General features: G+C 43.7%; 1 protein-coding gene across 1 annotated transcript in view; it reads left to right on the plus strand.

Moving 5' to 3' along the window:
- EFL1 (elongation factor like GTPase 1) overlaps positions 1–27817 on the plus strand; it is a 143431-nt gene that overhangs the window by 16854 nt on the left and 98760 nt on the right. The window contains exons 5-11 of the mRNA XM_062206334.1: positions 5898–6031; positions 7691–7828; positions 10722–10936; positions 19995–20118; positions 22730–22806; positions 24164–24300; positions 25196–25318. Coding sequence (XP_062062318.1) covers positions 5898–6031; positions 7691–7828; positions 10722–10936; positions 19995–20118; positions 22730–22806; positions 24164–24300; positions 25196–25318 — 948 coding nt within the window. The remainder of the gene's footprint in view (positions 1–5897; positions 6032–7690; positions 7829–10721; positions 10937–19994; positions 20119–22729; positions 22807–24163; positions 24301–25195; positions 25319–27817) is intronic.

The following is a 27817-nucleotide window of genomic DNA, read 5'->3' on the forward strand; positions in this document are numbered from 1 at the left end:
TCAGAATCTGCATACTAAAGGTTAATATCTTTCTCTAAATCTGACTCTCAATTTAACAGGCTTTCAGACTTGTTTCAGGTCCTGATTTGGATTGGAATAGAGACCGAGGACATAACAGATTTGTGCAAAAACATCCAAGTATTTGTAGAGTCCTTATATGGTGATGAGCAGCTGGAGAATTTACACCTCTGTTAGTCTCGGCTCTGTGGTTCTCTGTTCTTAGTCCAAAGAAGACCATGGAGAAACACATGCATAGGGCCAGCTCATACCAGGCATTTTTTCTTATGCAGAAGTGGTGGTGTCCCTGGACTGTGTGAACATCAACCCGTGATCCTGATTGTCTTTCAGGAAAGGGGCTAGGAAGGAAGACTTCCACTGTCCCTTGTTTGATTAAGGGTCAGATTCTTTAATCTTATGATAGTGTCAGTTTGTGAAATAGCCCTTAGACTTCAGACCCAAGAAAATGGGTGCATGATAGTTTTTATTTTGAGCAAGGTATCTCACGTGCCTGGTTTTGCTTAATCCTCAACAACAACCCTGTGAGATGGCTATTGTCCTTTTTTTACATATGTGCGCAAGGAATTCAAAGAGGTTACAAAATCTCCCCATGTCCAGAGAAGTTGCTAACATGTGGCAGTGGTGCTAGGAACCGAGTAATTACATTTCCAGCCTATTCACTTGGACCGGGAGTCTCTTGGAAGGCATTCAGTCTGGCTGTGGCTAACTCCTCCTGGAACTTAAGTCTCTGCTTTCCAACAGGGATTGCTGGGCTCCCTTATGGACATCTTCTTGTGGCCAGCGCCACATCCCTATTGTCCTTGGTCACCGCCCAAGATGTAAGCCACAGGGTCTGGCCTCTCTTACGGCCATGTTTCTCCGTGGTTCTAACAGCCTCCTTAAACCATCCGTCTTCCCTTCCTTACTAACACTTACTCTAAAAATGTTCCAAGGTCAATAAATATATCCACATCCTCAATGTCTTTTTATTGACACTCTGTCTTCTTCCTGCTTGGCTTTCTCCTGACAACACTGCTTTCTTTTACTGTTTTCAAATGAGTGCTGCTCATTTTTACATGTATCCCTGGGTTGGGACATGGGGTTGCCATTATTAATTTTTTTTTTTTTTTTGGTCCTACTTATGTTTTTTTTTTTTTTTTTTTTTGACAGGCAGAGTGGACAGTGAGAGAGAGAGAGAGAGACAAAGTCCCTACTTATGTTTCTAAAGCTCAGTTCTTTCCCTCCTTGTTTTCAAACCCCTTTTGAGACTCATGCTATCCGGTTATCCACCATTCTTTGTTGTTGTCAGCTCCTGGTTATGGTCCCTGCTCACTGTTGAATTTGGCAGTTGCTTCCTCCAAGGTGGCTTTCACCATCTGAGAATGCCTTCTGCAACAACTCAGCAACAGTGATGTTTATTTAGTTCTCTACTTCACCAACCTGCTGCCACGGCAACTTTGAGGAGTCCAGCATCCTAGCACCTGGAACTATCTGTCGCTGACTTTTAAATTTAAATGCTCCCTTCTCCATTGTCTAGCTGTCCCTGCCTGTCATTGTGGGTAGCCTTCCTTTGACATCGTCAGCTTCTTGAGCGTTTTGCGCCCTGATCGGTGTCCTCCTTCATTCACACCCTGCCTCGGGACAGCCCAGGTTCGTCATTTCACTGGCAGTTGCCGTTGTCCTCAGTGTCTTTGCTTCCTTGACCTCTCACACCTCTCCCAACAAAACCCCCATCCTTAATAAAATGAATACACGTCTGTCTTTATTGGTTTGGGTTCCCAGCTGGCAGCGTTTCCACGTCTCCCCTGTTCCTTCTTGCTCATTCTCAACAGTCGTTTTAAACCCTCTCTCTCCTCTTCCAGGCTGCCCCTCAGCCCCTCCCCTGCGATCACAGCCGACACCCCACCTGCTGTTCACAGAAAGCAGAAGCCTTCTCCACTGCTTGCTCCCGAAACTCAAGAGTGGAATGGTGTTGCCATCTTTGCTTATTTCCTGTCTCTCAGGGCAGACTTGTGCTCTGGCCCTGACTCCTATTGATCAGCCTTCCTGCTGGATCTTCACTCTTGTTCTACACTGACTCTTTTTTTTTGGACAGGCAGAGTGGATAGTGAGAGAGAGAGGAGAGACGGAGAGAAAGTCTTCCTTTTTGCCGTTGGTTCATCCTCCAATGGCTGCTGCGGCCGCCGCACTGCGCTGATCCGAAGGCAGGAGCCAGGTGCTTCTCCTGGTCTCCCATGGGGTGCAGGGCCCAAACACTTGGGCCATCCTCCACTGCACTCCCTGGCCACAGCAGAGAGCTGGCCTGGAAGAGGGGCCACCGGGATAGAATCCGGTGCCCCAACCGGGACTAGAACCCGGTGTGCCGGCGCCGCAAGGCGGAGGATTAGCCTGTTGAGCCACGGCGCCGGCTCTACACTGACTCCTCTTGATCAGCTCTTATGGACGCTCAAGTCCGTCTGGTCTTAAAAGTATCTATGAGTATGAGGCTCTAGCCTTTCTTCAGCCCACATGCCCTGCACGGTCATCTTCCTTCCTGGTTGTAGGTATGCCACTGTTATTCTCTCACTTGCCCTGATGTTGGGACCTGTGCCTTACAGTACTGACACGCATTAGCAACGTCAGACTGCGTGCCAGACAGTTCGTCCTGGTCTGTGACGCTCCCTCCAAGACGATGTAAGCATAGAGAGGCTCTCAGCAGTAAGCCTCGATCTTTCCTTACACTAGAGTTTCCTATTCAGATTCTTATTCCTACATCCTTTCAAGTAAAAATGCCAGTAAGTAAAGGCATCGCAGCAGCGTAGGCGTGTAAGTGCTAGATTTCCTGCTTGTGCAGCAGGACATCAGGAGTGGGACGTTCTCAGGGGTGTCAGAGTGAGGGCTGAGGCCATGTTACTGGGCTGCTGATTTGGACCAGCATCATGCTAGGAGAAACCAGACTTGAGTGAGGTAAACCAGAATCACTAGTGGTCCCCACACAGTCTGATGGGTGCCGTTCATGGTTATTTCTAGATCATGGTGCCTTCCCTCTTCCTCCTCCTCACTTTTCCCACTTCCTCCATCAGTCAGCCATCCACAGCCCTTCTCCTTGTCACAGTCCTCTCCTGAGGACGGAGCTTGGTTTCTCCTCCGTGCTGTTTCCTGCGTCTGCACACTGGAGATTCAGTGTGGTGCACCGTGCTTTACAGCTCTGTCAAATCACAAACCATACTGGTTGATTTGCAACTTTTAAAATATATTGATTTAAAATAGAAAAGGATGGTAGGAGGGAGTGAGTCTTGTGATTCTAGTTGGGGTATAATTTATGAACATCATTGTTGTTTGTTAATATGTAAGAAGTTTAGTCAGATAACTCAGGTTCTGCCTGTCTTCCTGTTTTTTTCTGTTGTTAGATACAGTATTTCTACTAATATACTGAAATATAAACGATACTTTAAAAGCTTTCAGATCTCTGTCCACAGCTTCAGTTTGTCTCTCTTCATTTTTTTTTTTAATTATTTATTTATTTGAAAGTCAGAGTTACACAGAAAAGCAGAGGCAGAAAGAGAGAGAGGTCTTCCATCCGCTGATTCACTCCCCAGTTGGCTGCAACAGCTGGAGCTGCGCCGATCCGAAGCTAGGAGCTTCTTCCGGGTCTCACAGGTGCAGGGGCCCAAGGATTTGCGCCATCTTCTACTGCTTTCCCAGGCCGTAGCAGAAAGCTGGATCGAAGTGGAGCAGCTGGGATTCAAACCAGCGCCCTTATGGGACGCCAACACTGCAGGCGGTGGCTTTACCCACTACGCCACAGCGCCGGCCCCTCTCTTTTCCTTTATTTCAAGGAAAGTTTTCTCTGGAGCTTTGTGTGTGTGCTTTCGTGAGCATCTCTATAGTGTTCAAGATATTGAACACTGAATTCCTTCCATGAGGTTTTACTGTTCACAGAGGAGACATTTTTGCGGGTGCTGGTGAGGAGTAACTGGTTTCTGTGAAACAGTGACCTGTTGCACTTTAACTGCTTGCAAGTCTCTTTTCGCGAACCCTCAGGAAGCAGCAGAAATTGTCTGGAAGGCATTTCTCGTGCTTAACTCATGGCCTTTCAACTTTTTTCTTTTTTTTCAATTGCCTGGAACATAAAAAAATTGAATTGTTGTTTGACTTATTAGATTAGTCCCTTGAAATGAAGAAATTTATTTTGGATGCCTGGAAATAAGGCAGTAGAATTTTTTGTCCCTGAATGCCATAGCAGGGATTAATGCAATACATAGCTCTAGGACCATGTTACCAATCAGAAAGATCATTTGGCATACTTAAAAAATGGTTTCAGGCCGGCGCCGTGGCTCACTTGGTTAATCTTCCGCCTGCAGCGCAGACATCCCATATGGGCGCCGGGTTGTAGTCCCGGTTGCTCCTCTTCCAGTCCAGCTCTCTGCTGTGGCCCGGGAAGGCAGTGGAGGATGGCCCAGGTGCTTGGGCCCCTGCACCTGTATGGGAAATCAGGAGGAAGCACCTGGCTCCTGGCTTCGGATCGGCACAGCTCCTGCCATAGTGGCCATTTGGGGGGTGAACCAACGGAAGGAAGACCTTTCTCTCTGTCTCTCTCACTGTCTAACTCTATCTGTCAAAAAAATTTTTTAAAAAAATGGTTTCTAATTTCTGCTAACAGTTAGTAATAATGTCTATTGTGATAAACCCTATAACTTTTTTTAATGTATTTTATTATTTGATCCTTATACATGCAAAATAGTAGATGACTTTCAAGAAAACAAGTTTTAAAAAAGCATAATGTGTGGGGCTAGCGTTGTGGCTCATGGCCATCTAATATGCCAGCATCTCATATGGGTGCTGGTTCCAGTCCCAACTGCTCCACTTCTTTTTTTTTTTTTAAGATTTTTTTTATTTATTTGAAACTCAGAGTTACACAAAGAGAGGAGAGGCAGAGAAAGAGAGAGAGAGAGAGGTCTTCAATCCGTTGGTTCACTCCCCAGATGGCCGCAACTGCCGGAGCTGCGCCAATCCGAAGCCAGGAGCCAGGAGCTTCTTCCAGGATTCCCAAGTGGATACAGGGACCCAAGCACTTTGGCCACCCTCCACTGCTTTCCTAGGTGCATTAGCAGGGAGCTGTATCAGAAGTGGAGCAAGCAGGAGTCAAACTGGCACCCCCATATGGGATGCCCGTGGCTTTACCCTCTTAAACACAACGCCAGCCTCCTAAATTCTGTTTTAATGGTAAAACTTTGTTAAGGGTGACCAGTTGTTCTGGTCTGCTTGGGAGATGGGATATAGAAATTTTCGTGCTGACGCTGGACAGGTCCGGATGATTGGTTCACCTGCTATAAACCTCATAGGTGTTTTTTGTTGTGAATATTAAAGGAAGTAATATATAGGAAAGCATAGAGCAGCTGCTCCTATATTCCTTTTGTAGAATTGGGTCTAAGTTTTGATGGAGCAGATCCATGCGTTGCTCGATGAGAAATTCTAGGGAAGAACTTGGCCTACTGCCTACTGCTTTGTTTCTAGCGTTTGGGGCTTTTAAACAGCTTTCACTCTTAGCCCTTAGGCACTGGTTTCTTTCAGTGTCAGTTTCCTAATCTGAAAATGAGAACAGTGACATTCGTCTCATAGGGATATTGTAAGGATGTAATAACCTGTGATTAGTGTTTGAAGAATATGTAGTGCAGTGCCTGACTCATGCCAAGGCCTTCGTGATTGGTAATAACTTAGAATAATAGGCTTCCAACATTTTATACAGATGCTGTATAAAATCATCCGCCGTCTCATCAGTGAGAAAAGTTGGAATGGCAGCTGTTGATTGAGCTTTTGCCTCCGTCGTGTTTAGTCTTTTCTGGGGAGCTTTCGTATTCGAGAATGTCTGAGGAAGAGCGCTGCGCACTTTGCACACAGGTTTTCACATTTTGTTTCAGGTGAGGGCGAGTACCTGATTAATCTGATCGACTCTCCCGGACACGTGGACTTCTCCTCCGAGGTGTCGACAGCCGTGCGCATCTGTGACGGGTGCATCATCGTGGTGGATGCCGTGGAGGGAGTCTGTCCGCAGGTAACGGTGGCCCAGGGAGAACTGACCGCGGGTCTTCACGTCCACCGCGGCATTTCCCTGACAGCTGGAAATCTGTTTTTATGTTTCACTGTCAGCCCCGTTCCAGGCCGCGGTCGCGTTAGATCGCCGGGGCTGCGAAAGGATCCTAGACACGATGACTCGCATTAGAGGTTTTCGGGTTCAAGTGCGTGATAACCTTTTAGATTTAGCTGAAATGGGAAAAATGGTGACTTGGGAGAGGATCCACTCTCATCTGGTGCTACCAAAGGCATTAGAGCTCGCCCTGAGGCCTGAGGGAACATACTCCGATAGGTCTGGTGGAGATGGAGCTGAGTGCCTCTCCAAGTTCATCTTGTTTAATTTTTTTTAAACATATATTTAAAAAAAAAAAAAGATTTATTGATTGATTTGAAAGGCAGACTTACAGAGAGGCAGAGAAAGAGCGAAGTCTTCCATCCGCTGGTTCATTCCCCAAATGGCTGCAACAGCCAGGGCTGGGCCGATCTGAAGCCAGGAACCAGAAGCTTCCTCCTGGTCTCCCAAGGGGGTGCAGGGGCCCAAGCACTTGGGCCGTCTTCCACTGCTTTCCAAGGCCATAGCAGAGATCTGGATTGAAAGTGGAGCAGCTGGGACTTGAACCGGCACTCATATGGGATGCAGGCACTGCAGGCGATGGCTTTACCTGCTATGCCACAGCATTGGCCCCTAAACTTAACATGTTTTAAAATGGCATCTTTGGGCCAGCGCCATGACTCACTTGGTTAATCCTCCGCCTGTGGCACTGGCATCCCATATGGGCGCCGGGTTGTAGTCCCAGTTGCTCCTCTTCCAGTCCAGCTCTCTGCTCTGACCCAGGAGGGCAGTGGAGGATGGCCCAAGTGCTTGGGCCCCTGCACTTGCATGGGAGACCAGGAGGAAGCACCTGGCTCCTGGCTTCAGATCGGCGCAGCACCAGCCATGGCGGCCATTTGGGAGTGAACCAACGGAAGGAAGACCTTTCTCTCTGTCTCTAGACTGTCTATAACTCTACCTGTCAAATAAAAAAAAAAATGTCGTTTTTATATTCTATTCCTTACCTTAATATACACATGATTGTATTAATGTCTTTTTAAAAATAACAAATAAATTACTCAGGTGGAAGAAATATAATCCAAGAAGAGGCACTGTGACTATTCTGTCACCTTGCTTCTGATACCCGGAAGGCATAGGCACGCAGTGTGAGAAGCATGGCCATAGTCTGAGGTTTCCTCCTGGAGCAAAATCCTCTAAGAGATGAGGTTGTGGTCAGTGATGAGGGAGGTCCACCGTGGGGTTTCTGGGTCCTGTTTGCTAGTAGCATGACTGTTTGTTTTACAGTTATTTAACTAAATGTGTTTTATGTGTGTGAAAATGGAATTAATACATGAGTTTATTTTGGTGCAAAAAAGAAGTGAAATTCATGTGTACAGAGGTCTTTCAGAATATACATGGATATTACATAATATGAAAAAACCCTGGGTCTCTATATATATGCATTTTGTGACTGCCTCGTGAATGCATTGTCTGAGTTATGATGAAGGAGTATAAGAAGTACTGTGTTTGGTTATTAATCAGCGTTTGCAAATGTACTCTAATTATTTCAAATAATGAGTTTAGCATTTTTCGTTCTGTTTTTATCAGACCCAGGCAGTTCTGCGACAAGCCTGGCTTGAAAACATCCGTCCTGTTTTGGTGATTAATAAGATAGATCGCTTGATAGTGGAGCTGAAGTTCACCCCACTGGAGGCCTATTCTCACCTAAAGAATATTTTGGAGCAGGTATTCTGTTCTTCCTGTGTAACTGGCACTCAGAAGACTTGGAAGGGAGTCACTGAGTGGCGTGTGAGACATGGCTGCAGGAAGGTCACTGCTGAGCACTTTCGCACTTCGGATCCCTGTGTTGCAGCTTTCACGCTACAAGAGAGGCAACAGAGCAGGCGTGCTCTCAGGAGCCCCCGCCATCTTCGGGACGCTCCCTTCAGTACAAAGCTTATGCAGTAATCTCTCTCGTTCAGAACTCTGAAGTTTGGTTCCAGAGTAAAGCAGTATTAGGAGAGACTCTGGTTATCCTGTTACTTGTCTTTAGATGAAATTTTGCCCAATGCATTCACTCACTTATTTATTCAGCAGATATTTACGTAAATATGTGTTTAGTAGGCGAGTCACTGAATATTCACTGTGTGTAGGGACTGTGCACAGAAAGATGGCCTGGTCTGAGTCCCTGTTGTCAAAGAGCCCACTGTGTGGTTAAAAAAGAAGTGTTTGGAGAACAGTTAGATAAGTCTAGGGTGTGACTTGGGAGCGTTGATGAGGGCCACTTCATCCAGTCTGGATCAGAAGGGAAGAGAGGCAGGAAGCCTGAGGTGGAAGAAGGGTAAATATTTGCTAGATATGGAATTAAGGGAAGTCCATTCAAAAGAGAAGTGAGTCAGACAAGAAAAGATAGAACACAATGTTTCATTCAAGGAACTGCAAATTGTTTGTTATAGCTGAAGATCTAGACCATATTGAGCATGAAGAGATGGGAGAGAGGAATACAGAACTTAGATTTTGGTGGATCTTGTATTCCAAACATGAGAGTTTGAAATTTCTTCTTCAAGAATGTGGAAAACCATTTGATGACAACCACTTAAAAATATTTATTTGCTAAAGGAGGGGGTAGGGGATGATGTTAGAGCAGTAAAAAACAATGACCTTATGAAACAAGATGCCTACCCCTATGCCCTGTACAAAAATGAATGAAGGATCTATACCTAAGACCTGAAACCATCAAATTACTAGAGGAAAACAAGAGAAACACTGCAAGACTTTGGAATAGGCAAGGACTTCTTAGATAAAACCCCAAAAGCCCAGGCAGTAAAAGCAAAAATAGACAAATGGGATTACATCAAGCCAAGAAGAAAGGGAAACAACAAAGTGAAAGGAGCAACCAACAGAATAGGAGAAAATATTTGCAAACTATACATCTGATAAAGGATTAATATTCAGAATATATAAGGAGCTCAAGAAACTCAGCAATAAGAAGCAAACAATCCATTTAAAAAATGAGCTAAATACGTGAACAGGCAGTTATAATGGCCAACAGGCACATGAAAAAATAAATGCCAGGATCACTAGCCATCAGGGAAATGCAAATGAAAACCACAGTGAGGCTTCAGTTCACCCTGGTTAGAATGGCTGTCATCCAAAAGTAAAAAAAAAATAAAAATGCTGGTGAGGATATGGAAAAAAAGTTACACTAATAGTAGTACAGCCATTGTGGAACAGTATGGAATTTCCTTGAAAATCTGAAAGTTGATCTACCATGTGACCCAGTCATCCCACTCCTGGGGATTTACTCAGAGTATGAAATTAGCATATGAAAGAGTTAGCTGTACCACCATGTTTATAGCAGCTCAATTTACAGTAACAGATACGGAATCAAGTCTGATGTCCATCAACTAACAACTGGATAAAGAAAATGTGGTACATGTACATGATGGAATACTATAAAATAGAATGAAATCCTGTCTTTTGCAACAAAATGGATGTAGTTGGAGACTATTATGAAATAAGCCAATTCCCAAGGACTCTAGTACTTGAGCCGTTCTCTGCTTCTTCCTGGAACGTCTATTAACAGGAGCTGGATCAGAAGTGAAAATGGGACTTGATGTCAGGCACTCTGTGAAGGGATGTGGCCTCCCAGGTGGTAACTTCACCGTGTGTGCCACAAGTCTGCCCCAGAGACACTTGTTAAACACTTGTTTAACAGTTGATGTAAGAAATGGGTGGAGGAGTTGACAGCAGTTACAAACTAGACTTAAGAGGGTTTAGAAACAGTGAGTTCCTAGATTACAGGCTCCAGAACTGAAAAACAAGGAAGTGACTCAACTGCATTTACATAAAACCAATCACATCATCATCATCACACAGAAAACCTTTCAAAAGTCTTACACAGTAGCCCCCTCCTAGCCATGATTTGCTTTCCATGATTTCAGTTGTCCACATTCCAGGAAATCTAAAATACTGAAAGTGCTAAATGGGAAATGCCAGAAACAGTAAGATGTTAGTTGCATGCCATTCTGAGTGGCAAGGTCTCATGCTGTCCCACTGCATCCTGTTTTAGTACGTGAGTCGGTTTTTGTCCAACATTCCTAAATACCTGCTTGTCAGTCACTTAGAAGCTGTCTCAGATATCAGAGTTCTGCTGTGGTGTGGGTATGTCCAAGTAACCTTTGTTTTAATTGATGATAACCCCAAAGAACATGAGTAGTAGAGTTGTCAGTTTTATTATGTGCATTGTTGCAGTTTTTCTATTTTATTATCAGTTATTGTTAATCTCCTACTGTGTCTAATTTGTAAATTAAACTTTGTGGCAGGCTTGTTTGCATAGTGATAGACACATTGAGTTTGGTCCTGTGGGAGGTTTTGAGCATCCACTGGGATCTTGGAAAGGATCCCCTGTAGATAAGGAGAGAAGACTGTGATGCGGTTTTGCTGTATTTTTAAAGGATAGGTTAATGATATGTAAGTTATTCATTGACTGTAAATGTCACCTCCATCCATGTGTGCTTAATGGAAACCCAAACTGTAACTGACGCTTGTCGTTCTCAGGAAGGTTAGACAGTGTGTCTCCTGCCATGACCGTGCCACGCATCTGAATGACCCTCTGCCATTTTCACATCTCTCCTAGATTAATGCACTCACAGGAACTCTTTTTACTTCTAAAGTCCTAGAAGAAAGAGCAGAGAGAGAGACTGAATCCCAGGTGAATCCCAACTCTGAGCAAGGCGAGCAGGTGTATGACTGGAGCACTGGCTTGGAGGACACGGATGACTCTCACCTTTACTTCTCTCCAGAACAGGGAAATGTGGTGTTTACCAGCGCAATAGACGGGTGGGGCTTTGGGTAAGTCAGAGTCTAAAACTCTTTGTGGATTTTACTTATGACTGATTTTCAGTTAAGCTTTATTCTCAGATAATTGTAGATTCACCTACACTTGTAAGAAATTATAGAGTTCTCTTGTACTGTTTACCCAGTATCTTTGGACTCTCCCCGTGGTAACTTCTTGTAACACGGTAGTACAACATCACACCAGGACATCGACATTGATAGAATGGAGCTGGAGAACAGTCTCACCACCACAAGGGCCTCTCATGTTGCATCTGTGTGTTTCCTACCCTTAAACCCTCCTGGATCCCTGACAGCCCTTTGACCTGTTCTCTGTGTTTCTAAAATCTGTTTGTTCAAGAATGTTACAGAAATGGAATCAAAACCATACTGTAGAAATGGAACCCAACAATGTGTTAGCTTTTGTAAACTGGCTTTTTTCCATTCAGTATAATTCTGTAGAAACTTAAGAAAGTTGTTGTGCATATTAATAGTTGGTTCCTCTTTATTGCTCAGTGGTACTTCCTAGTGTGAATTTACCTTGCTTTTGGAGTCAGGTTGAGAACTCTTTGCCTTCCACTGGATCCTGAAGATTTTCTTATTCTTTTTCTCGATATAATAAGATTTTACCTTTTTCCTTGAAGACTGCTTTATTTTGCAGTAATTACCATGTAAACTATGAGACTTGGGTCAAGGTTCATGGTTTCTGTCTCTGAATGTCTAAACATTTGTTGAAAAGGCTACCACTCTTGCATTGAGTTACTTTTGTGCCTTTGTTAAAAGTACATTTGCATGGGTGTGTTTCTGAGTGTCTTTCTGTTCCACTGGTCTGTCTTTCCAGTAGTACCAGTTTGTCTTAATTACTGTTGCTATAAATATGTCTTAAAATAAGGCAGGTTGTCTCAACCCCCATTATTTTACTTTTTAAAAAATTGCTTTAAAAAAAAGCTTTTCAAGGGCCTATGTCTTTCCGCATAAATTTTCTAATAACCTTCTGCAAAACATCTTGCTAGGACTTTGGTGGAATTGTATAAGCCTGTGTGTTAGTTTGGGGAGAATTGGCATGTTTTCTCTGTTGAGTCCATGAACACTGTGTTGAGTCCAGTGTCTCTCCATTAATTTGTTTAGCTATTTGATTTCTTTCATTATCATTTTGTAGGTTTTGGCATATACATCTAATACATGTTGTGACAGATTCACACATCATTTTTCATCTTTTGAGCAGTTAGAAATGATATATATTCAATTTTTGTGCCCACATATTCATTCCTGGTATGTGGAAATAATATTGATTTATGTTTAGCTCTTAAATCTGTGACTTTGCTGAATTTGCTTTTTAGTTCTAGCAGTTTTTTTGTGAATTCCTTAGGATTTGCTATAAGATAATCATGTCATCTGCAAATAGGAACTGTTTTATTTCTTCTTTTCTGAGGTGTCTGCTGTTTTTCCTCAATGCATTGGCTAAAACTTCCAGCACTATTTGAATAAGAGTGGTTATGGCAGACACCCTCGCCTTGTTTCTGATCATAGAGGGAAAACATTTAATCTTTCACCATCAGAAGTAATGTGAGCTGTCAGCTGTTTTTAAATGTTCTTTATCAAGTTGAGGACGTCCTAAAATATTCCCATTTTTCTGAGTCATTATTATGAATGAATGTCAGATTTTGTTGTGTGCCTTTCCTGTTTTGATTAATATAATCATGTGGTTTTTCTTCTTTAGCTTGTTAATATGGCAGATTACACTGGTGTTTGAAAATCAAGCCATTCTATACAATTGATGTTTTTAAACTTTATTCTATGAATACATTCAAAATGTACAAAAGTGTTTAGACCACAGGCATTCTCCCACCCTGTCTCTTAGCTCCCTGCATTTTCTGGCAGTGCCTTGTGTATCTTCTTGAGATAGTCAAATACACATTTATCTCAACTTTTATACCAACCCTGGGAGACATTAGTATGGAAAGCAGCTAACCTTATTGAGGATGTACATATACTAGGTTTTGAGTTAGTCACTTTATTTAAATTATTACATTGTATTTTTTGTTAATATTTACTTATTTTTTTTTAACCTACTTGAAAGGCAGATCAGAGAGAGAGAGAGAGAGAGAGGAAGAAGTCTTCCATCTGCTCTTTCACTCCCCAAAGGCCCACAGCAGTCAGCACTGGGTCACGTTGAAGTCAAGAGTCTGACACTCCATCCAGGTAGCTGGATTGGAAGTGGAGTAGCCAGGATTTGAACCAGGAACTCCCATTTGTGATGCAGGCATCCTAGAGGTGGCTTATCCCAGTAATCTACAATGCCCACCGCCATGTGTGACTTTAAGATACATACTGAGAGGTGCATTAACATGATTTTGACATTGTGTGAACACCATGGAATGTACTTAGACTGCATTTTGTTTAAGTTTTATTTGTTTGAAAAGCAGAAAAAGAGACAGATTTCCTGTCTGCTGATTCACTCCCTAAATGCCCTCAACAGCCAGGACTGGGTCAGGATAAAGCTGGGAGCCAGGAACTCCACCTGGGTCTCCTACTTGAGCTCTCACCTGCTGCCTCCCAGGGCATACGTTAGCAGGAAGCTAGAATTGGGACCAGAGCTGGCTGGCACTCTGAACTGGGATGCCGGGGTTCCAAGCAGTATCTTTGCTACTATGCCAAGTAGCTGCTTCTTTCATTAAATTATTGTAATAGTTGTTTGAAATAAATATTAATATTTATTAGATAAGACTCAAAAACATTGAGCAACTTGTTTAGCATACTCACGTACTAAGTGGCAGAACTAACGTTAAAAAGCTTGCTTGACTCCAAAGCTTGTGCTTTTTATTTTTTAAGAAAATGTTAATTTTTTTGTTTTTGAACAGATTTTGTCTCGGGCAGTATAATGACATGTAATTTCCCATGTCTGCGGTAAATTATGGAAGCCTTGGTGTACTTGGTACTGAAAGGTCGTACTGAGCAAACAAGTTCAGATAATGGAGATGTAATAGAAACAGAAGCTGTGAACCTGCTGAGCCTTTGCACTTTTCACTTGTGGCTGCTTGTTTCCCATTACCACTTTCCGAGTCTCAGTTTCCTCATCTGAAAGGTTGCAGTATTGGAAGATGATCCCTAAGAATCTCTTCCCGTTTTAAAAAAAAAAAAAAGTAGTGATTCATTCAGTCATGCAGCAGAGTGAGAGCCATTGATTTCCTAACGTGAGCATTCTGCCAGTAAGCCACAAGGGGGGAGGCTTGGTCTTTTCTTCACATGCTTTCCTGACATGATTATTGTTTTATACTAATTTTACTCTAAGTCTCACAAAATGCAAAGTTTATTACAGAAGGAAAAGAAATGGACAGAAGGCTAGAGGGTAGAATAAGGCTAACTGTGCCCCCTTAGAACTGTGCGTGCTTTTAGATCACTTTCCCCACGTTAGACAAGGTGAGATTTAGAGGTGAGCCAGAGCCTGTTTTCAACAACCTATAAGCTGATATTGGGGGGTAAGGATGGTGGAGGCATTGAAACACTGGAGACCTTTTCTTCCCATTTTTCTCCTGAAATGTGAGTGATAGGCGAAGTTGGCAGCTGCATGTGTCGTGAAAAGTGGAAAATAAGTGCATCTCCGAATTTGACAGACAGTGCCACGAGCTCTCCTACAGTGGGACAGCCGTGTGACTCTGAATGGATGCCTGCTCTGTTAATAGATGTTGACGTCAGAGAATCTGCTCTGACACACCGCTGGAATCTAGGTTCTTGCTTTAAATGCATGGAACTGAGGTCCCACCCCTAGACAGTAGGCACAGGGAAGGAGAGCCAGTGGAAAACCCTTCCTAATAGTTTTCTCTGCATGCATCAGTGCTTGGAATCTGCCGTTAGCATTAAGGCACCGGGTAGCTCGGTGGACAGAACAGCATGTGCCTCAGTTATTTCCTGTTTGACCAAGTTGTCATTCAGGTTAGCACATGGAGAGCTCAGTGAAGTCTTGGAATGTCCAGGTCTCTTCTGATGGTCTTGCTGGAAGGTACTCTGTAGAGGAAGTGAAGTAGACTTCAGGAATAGAGAAGTTATGCTGGAAACTGTCAGTGTTTATAGCTTACCAGTGATGGACAGATGGGTAAAAGTATATGAATGGTAGACGAGAAAAGGCTTTGAGAACAGTGACTTAAGCACATGGGCACATGCCTTACTGTAATTTATGATTTTGGTGGAGGTTTTAGAGTATTTATGAAATCTTTAAGTTTTCCCCTTGTAGATTTAAAAGCAAGATATTCATCTGACATGTTGTAAAAGATAAAAGAAAATGTGACACAGCTTGGATAACGCAAATCAACCTTGTGTTAAAATTCCTAAAAACAGGACCAAAAACCACACTGAGAATCCAACTGATCCAAACAGTTGTGGCAGATAATAAATTATGAAATCCCCCACAAAGGAGGTGGAGTACTTAAGGAAATTTTGTTAGAAAGATATAAATCCAAAAGTTTTTACATAAAAAAACTACTATAAAGCATAATGAACGAGGCTAAACACCAAAGCTTTGGGTCAGATATGTCACTCAGAAATGAAGTAGATTTGGCAGTATTAATAGGAAAATAGAAGTGATGGCAAATGAATTATGGCATAAGGATCAATTTCATATGAATAATTATACATTTCAGAAGTGATTAACTGTCAGCCGTCATAACAAAGAATACAGGACAAAAGTAGAATTGTAAGTTGAACCTATAGGCACATGGTTTGGGGGATATTTTAACCTAGGTGTCACTGGCAAACTGTTAAAAGATTAAGTAGACAAAAACTGAAGCCATACGAATATTACAAATCAAGTCAAAATTTGAGTGTCAGTGAAGGATATGCAAAAGCTGATCTTGTAGCAGGTGGAAAAACAATTCAAGTTCAAAAAGATAAGAAGATGGTGAAAGTTTGATATACTAGTCAGTCCATCATTATCTTCGTAGTTTTCCCTGCCTGGGTACAGGACCAAGTTGCCAATATGGAGGGCAGAGGCTCAGCCTTCTTGTGTCACTCCTCACCATCAGGGCAGCCTGGGAAGCTGAAGGTGGAGAAAGGACTTTGAAACACAGGCCAGAGGTTGCCCCCTGTCACCTGCCTCCACGTCTAGCCCCTGGACCTGCTCATAGTCCTCAGATCTGCATAGGGGACTGCAGCCTTCCTGGCAAAAGTGGGTGTCATAAAAAGGTCCAGAGAGCAGGCCTCCTGCTGGTATCTGAAGAGAGGCCCTGGGCTCTGCTCTGGGTTGCTGAGCCACAGGGAACCAGGGAGGATGCTTCGTTACTGCTCCTTGCAGTAGGCAGCAAGACAGAGCCTGTTTCCTTTTTGAAGCTTAGGAGCTCTACCCAGGGGATAGGATCTTGGTCTTCTCTTCACTTGAGGAGGAGCTGGTGAACTAGAGAAATCGGGAGTTCTACTTTCTGCGCTCATCTGTTGGGAAAACTGCAGAAGTCTCAGGGCCTGTGAAGTGGGGTGAAGATTTGTGGAGAGGATTCCCTCCTTCAAGATGGGAAGAAAAAAACCACATATACATACATAATACAAATGTCATGGAAACTAAGATTTTGGAAAATTTAAAAAGAAAACACTAAAAACTAAACCTCTGCTAAATGAAGAACTATTAGATTAAATAGGAAATGAAGTTTACAATAGCAGGTTGCTTAGAAAGTGATGATTTTTTTTTTTTTTAATTTGAGAGGTAGAGTTACAGACAGTGAGAGAGAGATACAGAGAGATTTTTTTTTTTTTTTTTTTTTTGTCACATGGCGTTTATGCTCTCCCAGGTGGCTGACCACTGGTTCCAGAGGCCCGAGGGCACAGCACACACACGCACACACACCTGGGAGGCGTTTCCCCAGGGGGCACTGGGATCAGAGCTGGGAATCTGGATCAAACTGGTGATTGAGGTCTGTTCTTCAGGCAGGGATAGGCTGGGAGAACGCGCAGGCCAGCGCGGCCCTCGGACAGCCAGAGGCGGCTGAGGCACGCACTGGGGGGGGGGCTGCAGGAAGTCTCCCTGTCAGCGCCCCCACCATCCACTCTCACTTTGGTCACAGACTCAAGTTCACTGCTCCCAAGGGTCAACCTAAACGGCTACAGGTTCACTCCCCAAATGGCTGCTATGGGCGGCACTGCGCCAATCTGAAGCCAGGAGCCAGGTGCTTCTCCCTTTGGATACAGGGGCCCAAGCACTTGGGCCGTCTTCCACTGCTCCCTGGGGCCACAGCAGAGAGCTGGACTGGAAGAGGAGCAACCGGGACTAGAACCCCGTGCCCATATGAGATGCCAGTGCCGCAGGCGGAGGATTAGCCAAGTGAACCACGGCGCCAGCCCCCAAAAGTGATGGATCCTTAACAGCAGCCTCTGGATGTGAACAGCCTGTAACTGTGTCATTTGGATTTTGATTTTTGACTGGGTGTTATTCCTGTCCCTCTGTGACAGGTGTCCCTGGGTGTTTGTTTTCTGTAGTGTCTGCTTTTGATCTTCACATTTCTGATTCCCACCGTAGTTAATGACATCAACTCCTACAGCCTCATGTTCCTACCAGGCTTCCCCTACCATAGCTTAATCAGCTGTTTCTGACCACTGGATCATCGCAAGAATTGGCTGCAGCGTACTGTTTGTGTTCCTTCTGTAGTCAGGAAAATGGCAGCATTTAAAAATATGTATGGAAAACACATAAACACAAACACTTGTTTTAGAGCAGCTTTATGTTCATAGGAATATTGAGAGGAAGGTACAGAAACTTCAACTACCCCCACACATACGTAGATTTCACCATTGTCATTATCCCTCCCCAGTGTTGTACAGTCATTGCAATTGGTGAACTAGCACTGACAGTTACCACCCAAAGATTGCACTCTTACTGTTGTACATTCTGTGGGTCGGCACACAAGTATAATGTTGTGAACCCACCATTAATTCCAGTGCCACACTGAGTAGTTTCACTGCTCTCAAAATCTTCTGTACTCCGTCTCTTCATTCCTCCTACCCTCCTAACCCCTGGCAGCCATTGGTCATTTTACTGTGTCCCTAGTTTTGGCTTTTCCAAAATACTTCATGGTAGGAGTCAACAATATGTACCTGTTGAGATTGACTTTTTTCACTTTGTAATATATACCTGTGTTTTCTCCATGACTTCTCACGGCTTGTGATAGCTCATTTGTCATGACTAGTGCTGAGTAACAGTCCATTGTCTGGATGTATTATACTTTATTCATTTGCCCACTCGAAGGACACCCTGGCTTCTTTCAGATTCTGGCACTTAGGCATCAGACTACTATAAACATCCATATGCAGGTGTTCTTGTGGACATATGTCTTCAACTCATGTCTTTTTGGTAAATACCAAAGACCATGATTGCTGGATTTATGGCAAGGGGATGTTGAATTTTATGAACAGTTGAAAAACTGTTTTCCAGAGTAGCTGTACCGTTTTGCATTCCCACCAACAGTGAGTGAGAGTTCCTGTGGCTCCACATCCTTGCCAGCGGGGTGCTGTCTGTTCTGGATTTCAGCCATTCTATTAGTGTGCAGAATAGCTCGCTATTGTTTGAGTCTGTTTCCCTGATGGGGTAGGAAGCAAAGCATCTTTTCATTTGCTTATTTCCCATCTGTATGTCTTCTTTATTGAGGTGACTGTTAAATCTTTGGCCTATTTTTAAATTCTTTGTTAATTTGTTTTCTTGTTGAATTTTAAGAATTTTTGTATGTTCTTTATCAGGTGTGTGTTTTGCAATATATTTTTCTCCCAGTCTGTGGCTCATCTTTCATTCTCTTGACAGTGCCTCATATAGCAGAAATTTTTAATTTAAAGAAGTCCAGCTTATTTTTTCTTTCATGGATTGTGCCTTTGGTATGATGTGTAAAAAGTCATCACCATACCCAGGGCCACCTAGAATTTTTTTTCTGAATTATTTTCAAGGGGTTTTATAGTTCTGTGTTTCACATTTGAGTCTGTGATCCACTTTCAGTTAATTTTTGTGTATGATCAATGTCCAGACATTTTTATAGGTGGTGTTTAGTTATTCCTGTACTGTTGAAAAACTGTCTTTGCTGCATTATATTGTCTTTACCCCTTTGTCAAAGGTCGGTTGACCCTGCTTATATGGATCTGTTCTTGAGCTCTCTGCTCTGTTTGATCAGTCTGTCTGTCTCTTTGTTCACCACTACTGCATGGTCTTCATCATCAGCTATATAGTAGATCTTGAAGATGGGTATCGTTAGTCCTTCCAGTTCTGTTCTTTTGATATTCACTGGGCTCTTGTGGATTTTTTGCCTCTCTTTATACACTTTAGTCAATTTGTTTATCTCCACAAAATAAGTTTGAGATTTTGATTGGGATTGCATTGACTCTGTAGATCTACTTGAGAAGAACTGCTATCTCTACACTATGAAGTCTTCTTCCCTGTGAACATGGAATATCTACTTAGTTCCTCTGATTTCTTTTATCAGATAGATCTTATACATATTTTGTTCTTTTTCTACCTCAGTATTTCATTTTGGGAATTATCACTGTAAATGATACTGTTTTTAATTTCAAATTCCATTTGATCATTTAGTATGTAGGAAAGTGGTTGACATTTGTATATTTACTTTGTATCTAACCTTCCTAAAATATTGCTTATTCTGATAGTAATTTTGTTGATTCTTTTGGATTTTCTACATAAATGATCATGTCCTATGTGAACAGAAATATTTATTCCTTCCTTCCTAGTCAGCGTACATTTCCTTCTTGTGTTATTGTATTAGCTAAGGCTTCTGGTGTGATGGTGATGTTTTATCTTGTTTTATATACTTAAAAAAGACAACTATTGCATGACTTCTAGAGTCAGATCAGTGTAGACTGTGTTGGCCAGGATCATGGGCTTTGGAGCCAGATAGCGTGGCTGAGAATCCCACTTTCACTGACTGTTTGTATAATGTCTTTGACTTCAGTGTCCTTTTCTGTAAAATAGGAAAATTTGTAGGATAGTTGAAGTGATTAATTTTAGTAATGCCTGTTGAGAACTTTGAACAGGACCTGTTTCAGAAACATTCTAAGTATTAGCTGTAACTCATATTTACCATGACTGGTTTCCTTCCAGAATCGAGCACTTTGCCAAAATATACAGTCAAAAAATTGGCATCAAAAAGGAGGTTCTTTTGAAAACCTTATGGGGAAATTATTATATAAACATGAAGGCTAAGAAGATTATGAAGGTGGATCAGGTAAAGTGGCGTATGTTCCTTTTGGTTTTTGGTCACATTCTTACCCTGTGAAAGCTGTTATTAAAACACCTGTCATAAATGTAATTCAGTTTTACTTCACGTGGGTGAATTCATGAGGGGTTTTTTTTTTTTTTTTTTTTTAAGTGTCTGTAAATGGGAAAGGCTTGCAAACCTTATATCCAGGTATTGTTCATATAGATAGTTGTTAGGCTTTTAAATGAAATGAATAAAGAACTGCGTTTTTCTTTTTAGAGAACAAAAAATTCTCAGCTCCTGGGCACTTGAAGGTGGATATATTGCATCATATGCGTTGTCTCCTTTACCTTAAAGGAGTGTCTTTTGTAGAGCGCGCCATATAGTCTGTGCTGCACTTCCAGCTGCCGTGGAGGCCCGGTCTGCCTGCACGCTGCTCACTGTGCAGTGCCGGTGGGGAGCAGTGGGTGCTCCCTGCGACCCCGTCCTCTCTAGGTGGAGGAGATGTAGGACTGCTGAGACGTGCAGCCTCGAGGGCTACTCACCTTGAAGCTTTATTATTGTTTTTCAAAGCAAAATTCAGGATTTTCTGTTTGTTCTCATTTAAAATCATGTGTTCCTTCTGGAAGGTACTCACACATATAAAGCCATAAGAAAGAAAAAAGTCAGAGACCAACCCTGTTAGTGATAGGGTTTTAATTTCTTTCATTCTTTTTGAGTAGGTATATACATCCTTCAGTTTGGATCATACTGTTTAGATAATGTAGCTGCCTTTTTGCTTAATGGCATATCATGAATGTCTTCCTCTGCCATTAGAAGCTTTTTCTAAACAGTGTATTTAAAAGGAAGTGGGCATAGTTACGTAGGAAAGAGCGTGGCTTGAGAGTGAACTCTCTGTTTGAATCATCTCATAGGCAGTTACTGTCATTACGTGAAGTAACCCGAGCCAACTTCTGTGAACAGTTCCTGTCACACCGTCAGCATCCTAATATCATTTAATTTTGTGAGGGTGCCATCATTAATGTAATTCTTCTAAGATCAGATATAGTTTTTTTTTTTTCAAATGTTTTCATATTGCAAGTAGAGTTAGGGTTGATATCTGTGTACGGAAGTTTTTGTACCATCATGATGACATTGCTAATCTGGGCATTGGAAGACAGACAGCGACTTTTGATTACCTGTTACTGTTACCAGTAGCCCTTCAGAGAGGAGGTGTCGATTTATCTTCCCTCTCATGTAAATGTGAGAGCAGGGACCTCCAGGCACTCTTGCTGTTAATCTGGTAGGAGAAATAGTGGTTTGTTTTTAAAGATGTATTTTGTTTATTTGAAAGGCAAAGTGACAGAGAAGGAGAGACAGAGAGATCTTCCGTTCATTTGTTCACTCCCCAAATGGCTACAATGACTGGGGCTGGGCCAGGCTGAAGCCAAGAGCTAGGAATTCCATCCAGGTCTCCCACGTGGATGGTAGGGACCCAAGTACTTGGGCCTTCCTCTGCTGCTTTCCAGGCACATTAGCAGACAGCTGGATCAGAAGTAGAGTACGTGTGAGTCGAACCAGCACTCCAATATGAGATGCCAGTGTCATAAGCAGTTGATTAACCCATTGTGCCAGCCCGTTTTTTGGTTTTGTTTTTCAAACTTCCCTGTCCTTGTGACATTTTTTTCATATGTTTAACAACATTTTATATTGCCTTTAGCATACTTTAGACCACAGTTCACGAGCAAAGCCTGCATGTGCAGAGTGCAACTACCCTTGGCTGGGTAGTTGTAGGTATTTATTTGTTTATTTACTTATTTAAGATACATTTATTTATTTGAAGGCAGAGTTACAGAGAGGCAGAGGCAGAGAGAGAGAGGTCTTCCATCTGCTGGTTCACACCCCAGATGGCTGCAAGTGCCGGAGCTGTGCTGATCTGGAGCCAGGAGCTTCTTTTGGGTCTCTCATGCGGGTGCAAGGGCCCAAGGACTTGGGCCATCTTCCACTGCTTTCCCAGGCCATCACAGGGAGCTAGATCAGAAGTGGAGCAGCCGGGACTCAAACAGGCACCCAGATGAGATGCCGGCGCCACAGGCAGCAGCTTTACCCGCTATGTCACAGCGCTGGCCCCATGGGTATTTTTTGGATGGTAGTGGTGGGAAGCCACAGGTACTCTCCCTTCCAGGGGCCTATTTTTTTCTTTTTTCTTTCATTTAAGGAATATAACTTCATGCATTTAACATACACAGATTTAGGAACATGATGCTCTCCACCTCCCTTCTACCAGTATTCCCACCTTTTTTCCTCTTGATTTTTCCTTTCCCATTCGTATTTTTTACAGAGATCAATTTTCAGTTAATTTTTATATTCATAAGATTAATCGTACACTAAGTAGAGATTTTCTTCATGCTAATTGGTGAACTCTCTACTGTAGGGTCTGTTGTTTTTAAAGTCCCTTATTCCCTAGGGAAGGGACTGGTAGATTACTGATTGGAGAGTATCAGCTATTTAAAGCATTCTTATAACTGCTTTCATCTTCTTTATGGCTGAATAAGTATTTCTGAGTAGAAATGAGATGTGATACTAAAGCATGTCAGGAATGAATATGCAAATTCCCATGACATGTTCAGAAACTTAAGCCCATGTATCTTTTGTACAGGCCAAAGGGAAGAAACCTTTATTCGTACAGTTGATCCTGGAAAATATATGGAGCTTGTATGATGCTGTCTTGAAAAAGTAAGGCTGTTGCACAGTTGCTTACCTCTGGGCAGTGTAGTTGGCCTCACTTTCCAGGTTGAGGAGGTGCACCTAGAGTCTGAGACAGACCGAGAAAGCAGCAGAGCCTTTTGAGATGAGCGGATTACAGAGCTTGGGTGGAATTTAAAGGTGTATATGTAGCTGAAGGAAAGGGGTGGAGGAGGGCCAGGGTGGCGATGCTTGTTGTAGAATGCTGAGATAAAGAGGTAGAAGGATGGAAAGAGACGTTGGGCCTTTGTTTTCACCAGCTCAATTTTTGTTTTTTGTTTTTGTTTTTCAAAGATTTATCTATTTATTTGAAAGCCAGAGTTATGCAGAGAGAGAGAAAGAGAGAGAGAGAGAGAGGAGGTCTTCCATCCACTGGTTCACTCCCCAATTGGCCACAATGGCTGGAGATGGGCCAATCCGAAGCCAGGAGTGTGGAACTTCCTCTGGGTCTCCCATGGGGGTGCAGGTGCCCAGGGACTTGGGCCATCTTCTACTACTTTCCCAGGCCATAGCAGAGAGCTGGATTGGAAAAGGAGCAGCTGGCACCCATATGGGATGCCGGCACTGCAGACAGCCCCTTTACCTGCTACGCCACAGCGCTGGCCCCTACCAACTCAGTCTTAAAAAGTAGCAATTGGGCTGGCACCGTGGCTCAACAGGCTAATCCTCCGCCTTGCAGCGCCGGCACACTGGATTCTAGTCCCGGTCAGGGCACTGATCCTGTCCCGGTTGCCCCTCTTCCAGGCCAGCTCTCTGCTGTGGCCCGGGAGTGCAGTGGAGGATGGCCCAAGTGCTTGGGCCCTGCACCCCATGGGAGACCAGGAGAAGTCCCTGGCTCCTACCTTTGGATCAGCACAGTGCGCTGGTCGCAGCGGCCATTGGAGGGTGAACCAAGGGCAAAGGAAGACCTTTCTCTCTGTCTGTGTCTCTCACTGTCCACTCTGCCTGTCCAAAAAAAAAAAAAAAAGAAAAAGCAATTGTAGTAGAAATGATGTTTGATATTTTGATATCTAGGATCATAAATGGGGCTCTTAGGAAATAATTTGCCTTGTACACACAGGAAAGTTTTCTTTAGTACATTTACCTTCTATGTTACTCTAGAGGTAGAAGAATGACATTTTCACATTACTACTCCAGTCGGCATAGCTTGTTTAAAGAGGTTGTTGCTGTTGAAGAAGGGCTCCTTCCAAAGTGTAGGAGGACAAGTTGAGGAGTCTTTTTCAATCATTTTCAGCATTTGGGGGGAAGAAGTAATATATTAGGGAAAAACATGTGAATGTTCTTTTTCCCCACTGTTCATTCATGTCTGTGTATGCCTCTTTCCCCTCCAATCTTGTATTTACTATAGAGACAAAGAAAAAATTGATAAAATAGTGACTTCTTTGGGATTAAAAATTGGAGCACGGGAGGCACGCCATTCAGACCCTAAAGTTCAGATCAATGCCATCTGCAGTCAGTGGCTCCCCATATCTCAGGCTGTCCTTGGTATCCTTTATCTCAGTGGCCGTTAGTGAAGCAGTTGTGCTGAAACGAGAAAGAAAACCATGTTGTTGACACCAGGAAACCCCCTGGAGAAAAAACATTCCCATCCAAGGTAACTATTCTGTGCTGATTCACTGTTCTACCATGGGACAGTCTTCACTACTTCAAAACGTATTATACCAGCATCGGTAAGAATTAATGCTAGCCCTAAGAATCTGCTTTTAAAACAGACATTGCTTTTGGTTTTGGCTTGGTAATCTGGCAGAGTTAAAATGTGCAGAATAAGATTTCTATGTCAGGAGGTGATTTAGGTGTTTGTGTTAGGCCAGTGCTTCATTTTAGGGTCGTAGGTCTCTAGCCCGCTAAGCCCTCCTCTCCTCCTTTGGTCCCGGGCTGTTGAGAGTGTCTGTCTGGAGAGTCCTGCTTGATCTTCAGGGAGCAGTGGAACTCTGAATTGCATTTTAAGTTGTGCTGCATTAAACAGTGTTCCCTTAAGCCCTGGCATTTTCTGCATAGACATACATTGTCACCACAGCATTTGTATGGATTTCACTTATTTGAGATTCAGAGGACTCGTATCCACCAGTTCACTCCCCAAATGCCCATAATAGCTAGGGCCAGGCCAAGCCAAAGCTAGGAGCATGGGTGCCAGGGACTCACCTACTTGAGCCATCACCTGCTGCCTCTTGGGGTGTACGTTAGGAGGAAACTGGAATTAGGAACCAGGCCAGGGCTGGAACCCAGGATTTGATAAGGGATGCAGGTGTCCCAGGTGGCCTCTTGAGCGCCAGGCCAAGTGCCTGCCCCATTACCTTGGTATTACTTAGCGCATGCACTGAATCTTTATTCTGGTGGAGGGCGCTCGCTCAGAGTTTGAGTCCTTAACAACAGACTTCAGCTATGGTGTGTCAGAAGCTTCCCAGTCCCCTTGACATCACAGCCGAGAGAGTGGAGAAGCTGATGTGCACAGGATCGCAGACGTTCGACTCCCTTCCGTTGGAAACGCAAGCTCTGAAAGCAGGTGAGGTGCAGAACCTGCTGGGATGTGCCACGCTGCTGACTGTCCTCAGTCCCGGCTGCTCTGCTCCCACGCACTCACTGCCAGTTTGCTAAATGGCCACTTGGCCAGAAGGTCAGCTCCACAGATAATCCGTTTTGCAAGTGGCCATTCCACCAGTGTTGGTGTCCCCAGTGCCAGACACACGGTTTTATTTCTGCTGCAGCCATTTTGCCCACCAGTGGGATGGAATCCCAGAGACTCCGATTGTCCTTCTTCCTCCCCTGCTCTCGTTTGATGATCATGCCATATTCCGTCCTCCTAGGTGGCCAGGAGTGTGTCCCCTGAGCCGCAGCATCAGTGCCACGGCTACGTCCCCAGGGAGTGTGGGAAAGCGCTACAAGGGCTGTGCTGCTCACAGAGGCCCTGAGCGCTCTCCCGGGAGAGGGGGCGCTCCCCTTTGGCTTCTAGGCGCCATGAAATGCACCTGCTTGTGTTTATGTTCTCCAGTTTTATATCTCCCACTCTATTGAAATAATTTGTAATGCCTGCCCCCAGAACCATTTTAGTGCCATTCTTGGGCTCCCCAGGGATTTGCACTTTGTAATTCGAGGGCAGTTCTTCGTCCTATGTGTCATGAGAGTGTGACGCAGTGGAGCCTGCCTTCCTCCTTGGAAAACTCGCTTCCCTTGACTGCAGGCTGCCCTGCTTCCTCTCCTCTCCCGCTCGCCTTGCCTGCTTGTTTGTAATCCCTTCTTCTCGTTCCTCTCCGTCTCCCTGACTCTTAACTTTGGGGTACCCCAAGCAAGACTCAGTCTTTGGACCTCCTTTCTTTAATGTGCAGCCCCTCTCGGAAGGTCTTTTGCCATCTCAAGGCTTTAAGTGACAAATGTGTGCTCCCAGTTCCCACGTCTGTGTCTCCAGACCTCAGCTGCTTTCTGAACTCCAGGCCTATATCCAGTTCACATCCTCCCTCTCTCCACTCAGCTGAGAAACACCTCCAACGTCACATCTCGGCGCCTGAGCCTTTTATCTGCTAGTCACTCTCGTTTCCATCGGTGCTACCTCCTTCCTTTGACTGGCTCAGTCATTTGTGTCACATCCCTACATCCAGCCCACCTGCAGGTCCTGCTTATTCTTTGAAATATGTGCAGAATCCACCTGCTTCCCAGAATGCCCACTGTTCCTCCCTGGGCTGACCAGCCAGCATCTCCGCCTGGGTGTTGTAGCCATTTCCCCCGGCATCCCCGCAGCTGCCCTGCCCACGTTTAGTGTCCTCCCATCCCTGCACGTGAAGGGCACTGATGAAAGGTGAGTCAGGGGGCCGGCGCCATGGCTCAACAGGCTAATCCTCCGCCTTGCGGCGCCGGCACACCGGGTTCTAGTCCCGGTCGGGACACCGATCCTGTCCTGGTTGCCCCTCTTCCAGGCCAGCTCTCTGCTGTGGCCAGGGAGTGCAGTGGAGGATGGCCCAAGTGCTTGGGCCCTGCACCCCATGGGAGACCAGGATAAGCACCTGGCTCCTGCCATCGGAACAGCGCGGTGCGCCGGCCGCAGCGCGCTACCGCGGCGGCCATTAGATGGTGAACCAACGGCAAAGGAAGACCTTTCTCTCTGTCTCTCTCTCTCTCTCACTGTCCACTCTGCCTGTCAAAAATAAAAAAAAATAAAAAAAATTAAAAAAATTAAAAAAAGAAAGGTGAGTCAGGGCGTTCCCTGTGCCCCTGCAGACTTGTCACAGGTCGGTCCCCTGGCAAGACTTCTGGTGATTCTGTGATTCTTACTGTTTTGAGGGTTTTGTTGTTTGAATTTTATTGTTGAATTCTTGGTGTATACATTATTTTTACATGGAGTTGATGAAAAATTTTAAGATTACTAATCAATGATTTTATGCTTCCAGTGTATTTAAGAAAAATGTCAATATGTTGATACGAAATTGTGTTAAAATGTATATAGTTACGGAGAATTGACATCTTTGGAGTATTGAATCTTTATAAAATAATTTTTGATGAACATATCATATATGTTCCTTAATGTGGGATCCGATGTAGTATTTCAGCACATATATAAAGCATACATGGTTAAATGAGGCAGCCAGCTTTTTCAGTTTCTTTTCCTTTTATAGCATTGAATCAATTTATTTCTAAGAACTTTTATTATTATCATGACATAGTATTTTTGACTTTTCTTATCTGACTTTTTATTATGGGGGATTCAAAAAGCTATTGATTCTTGTTTTATTAATAATTACTTGGTTTTTAAATTGTTGGCCTTTGGTAACACTCCTTAATCCTGTCTTTTCTCCACTGTATATAGTAGAAAAACATCGTAGAGCTTATTGTCAGTGGTTAGCCCCATTCCCTAGCTTTAATCCTGATGTCAGCTCCTGCAGCCCCCAGCCCGTCAGTCTTGCGTGTCATTCCTCATCTCTGCTAGCTCCACTTGCTCTTGTTCTGCTCTTCTTTCCTAACAGTTTGATACTTTTCTAATTGAAACTTTTATCATGATTTTAAAAAATTTGTA

Source organism: Lepus europaeus, chromosome 11 (genome assembly GCF_033115175.1).
Source record: "Lepus europaeus isolate LE1 chromosome 11, mLepTim1.pri, whole genome shotgun sequence".
Taxonomy (NCBI): domain Eukaryota; kingdom Metazoa; phylum Chordata; class Mammalia; order Lagomorpha; family Leporidae; genus Lepus; species Lepus europaeus.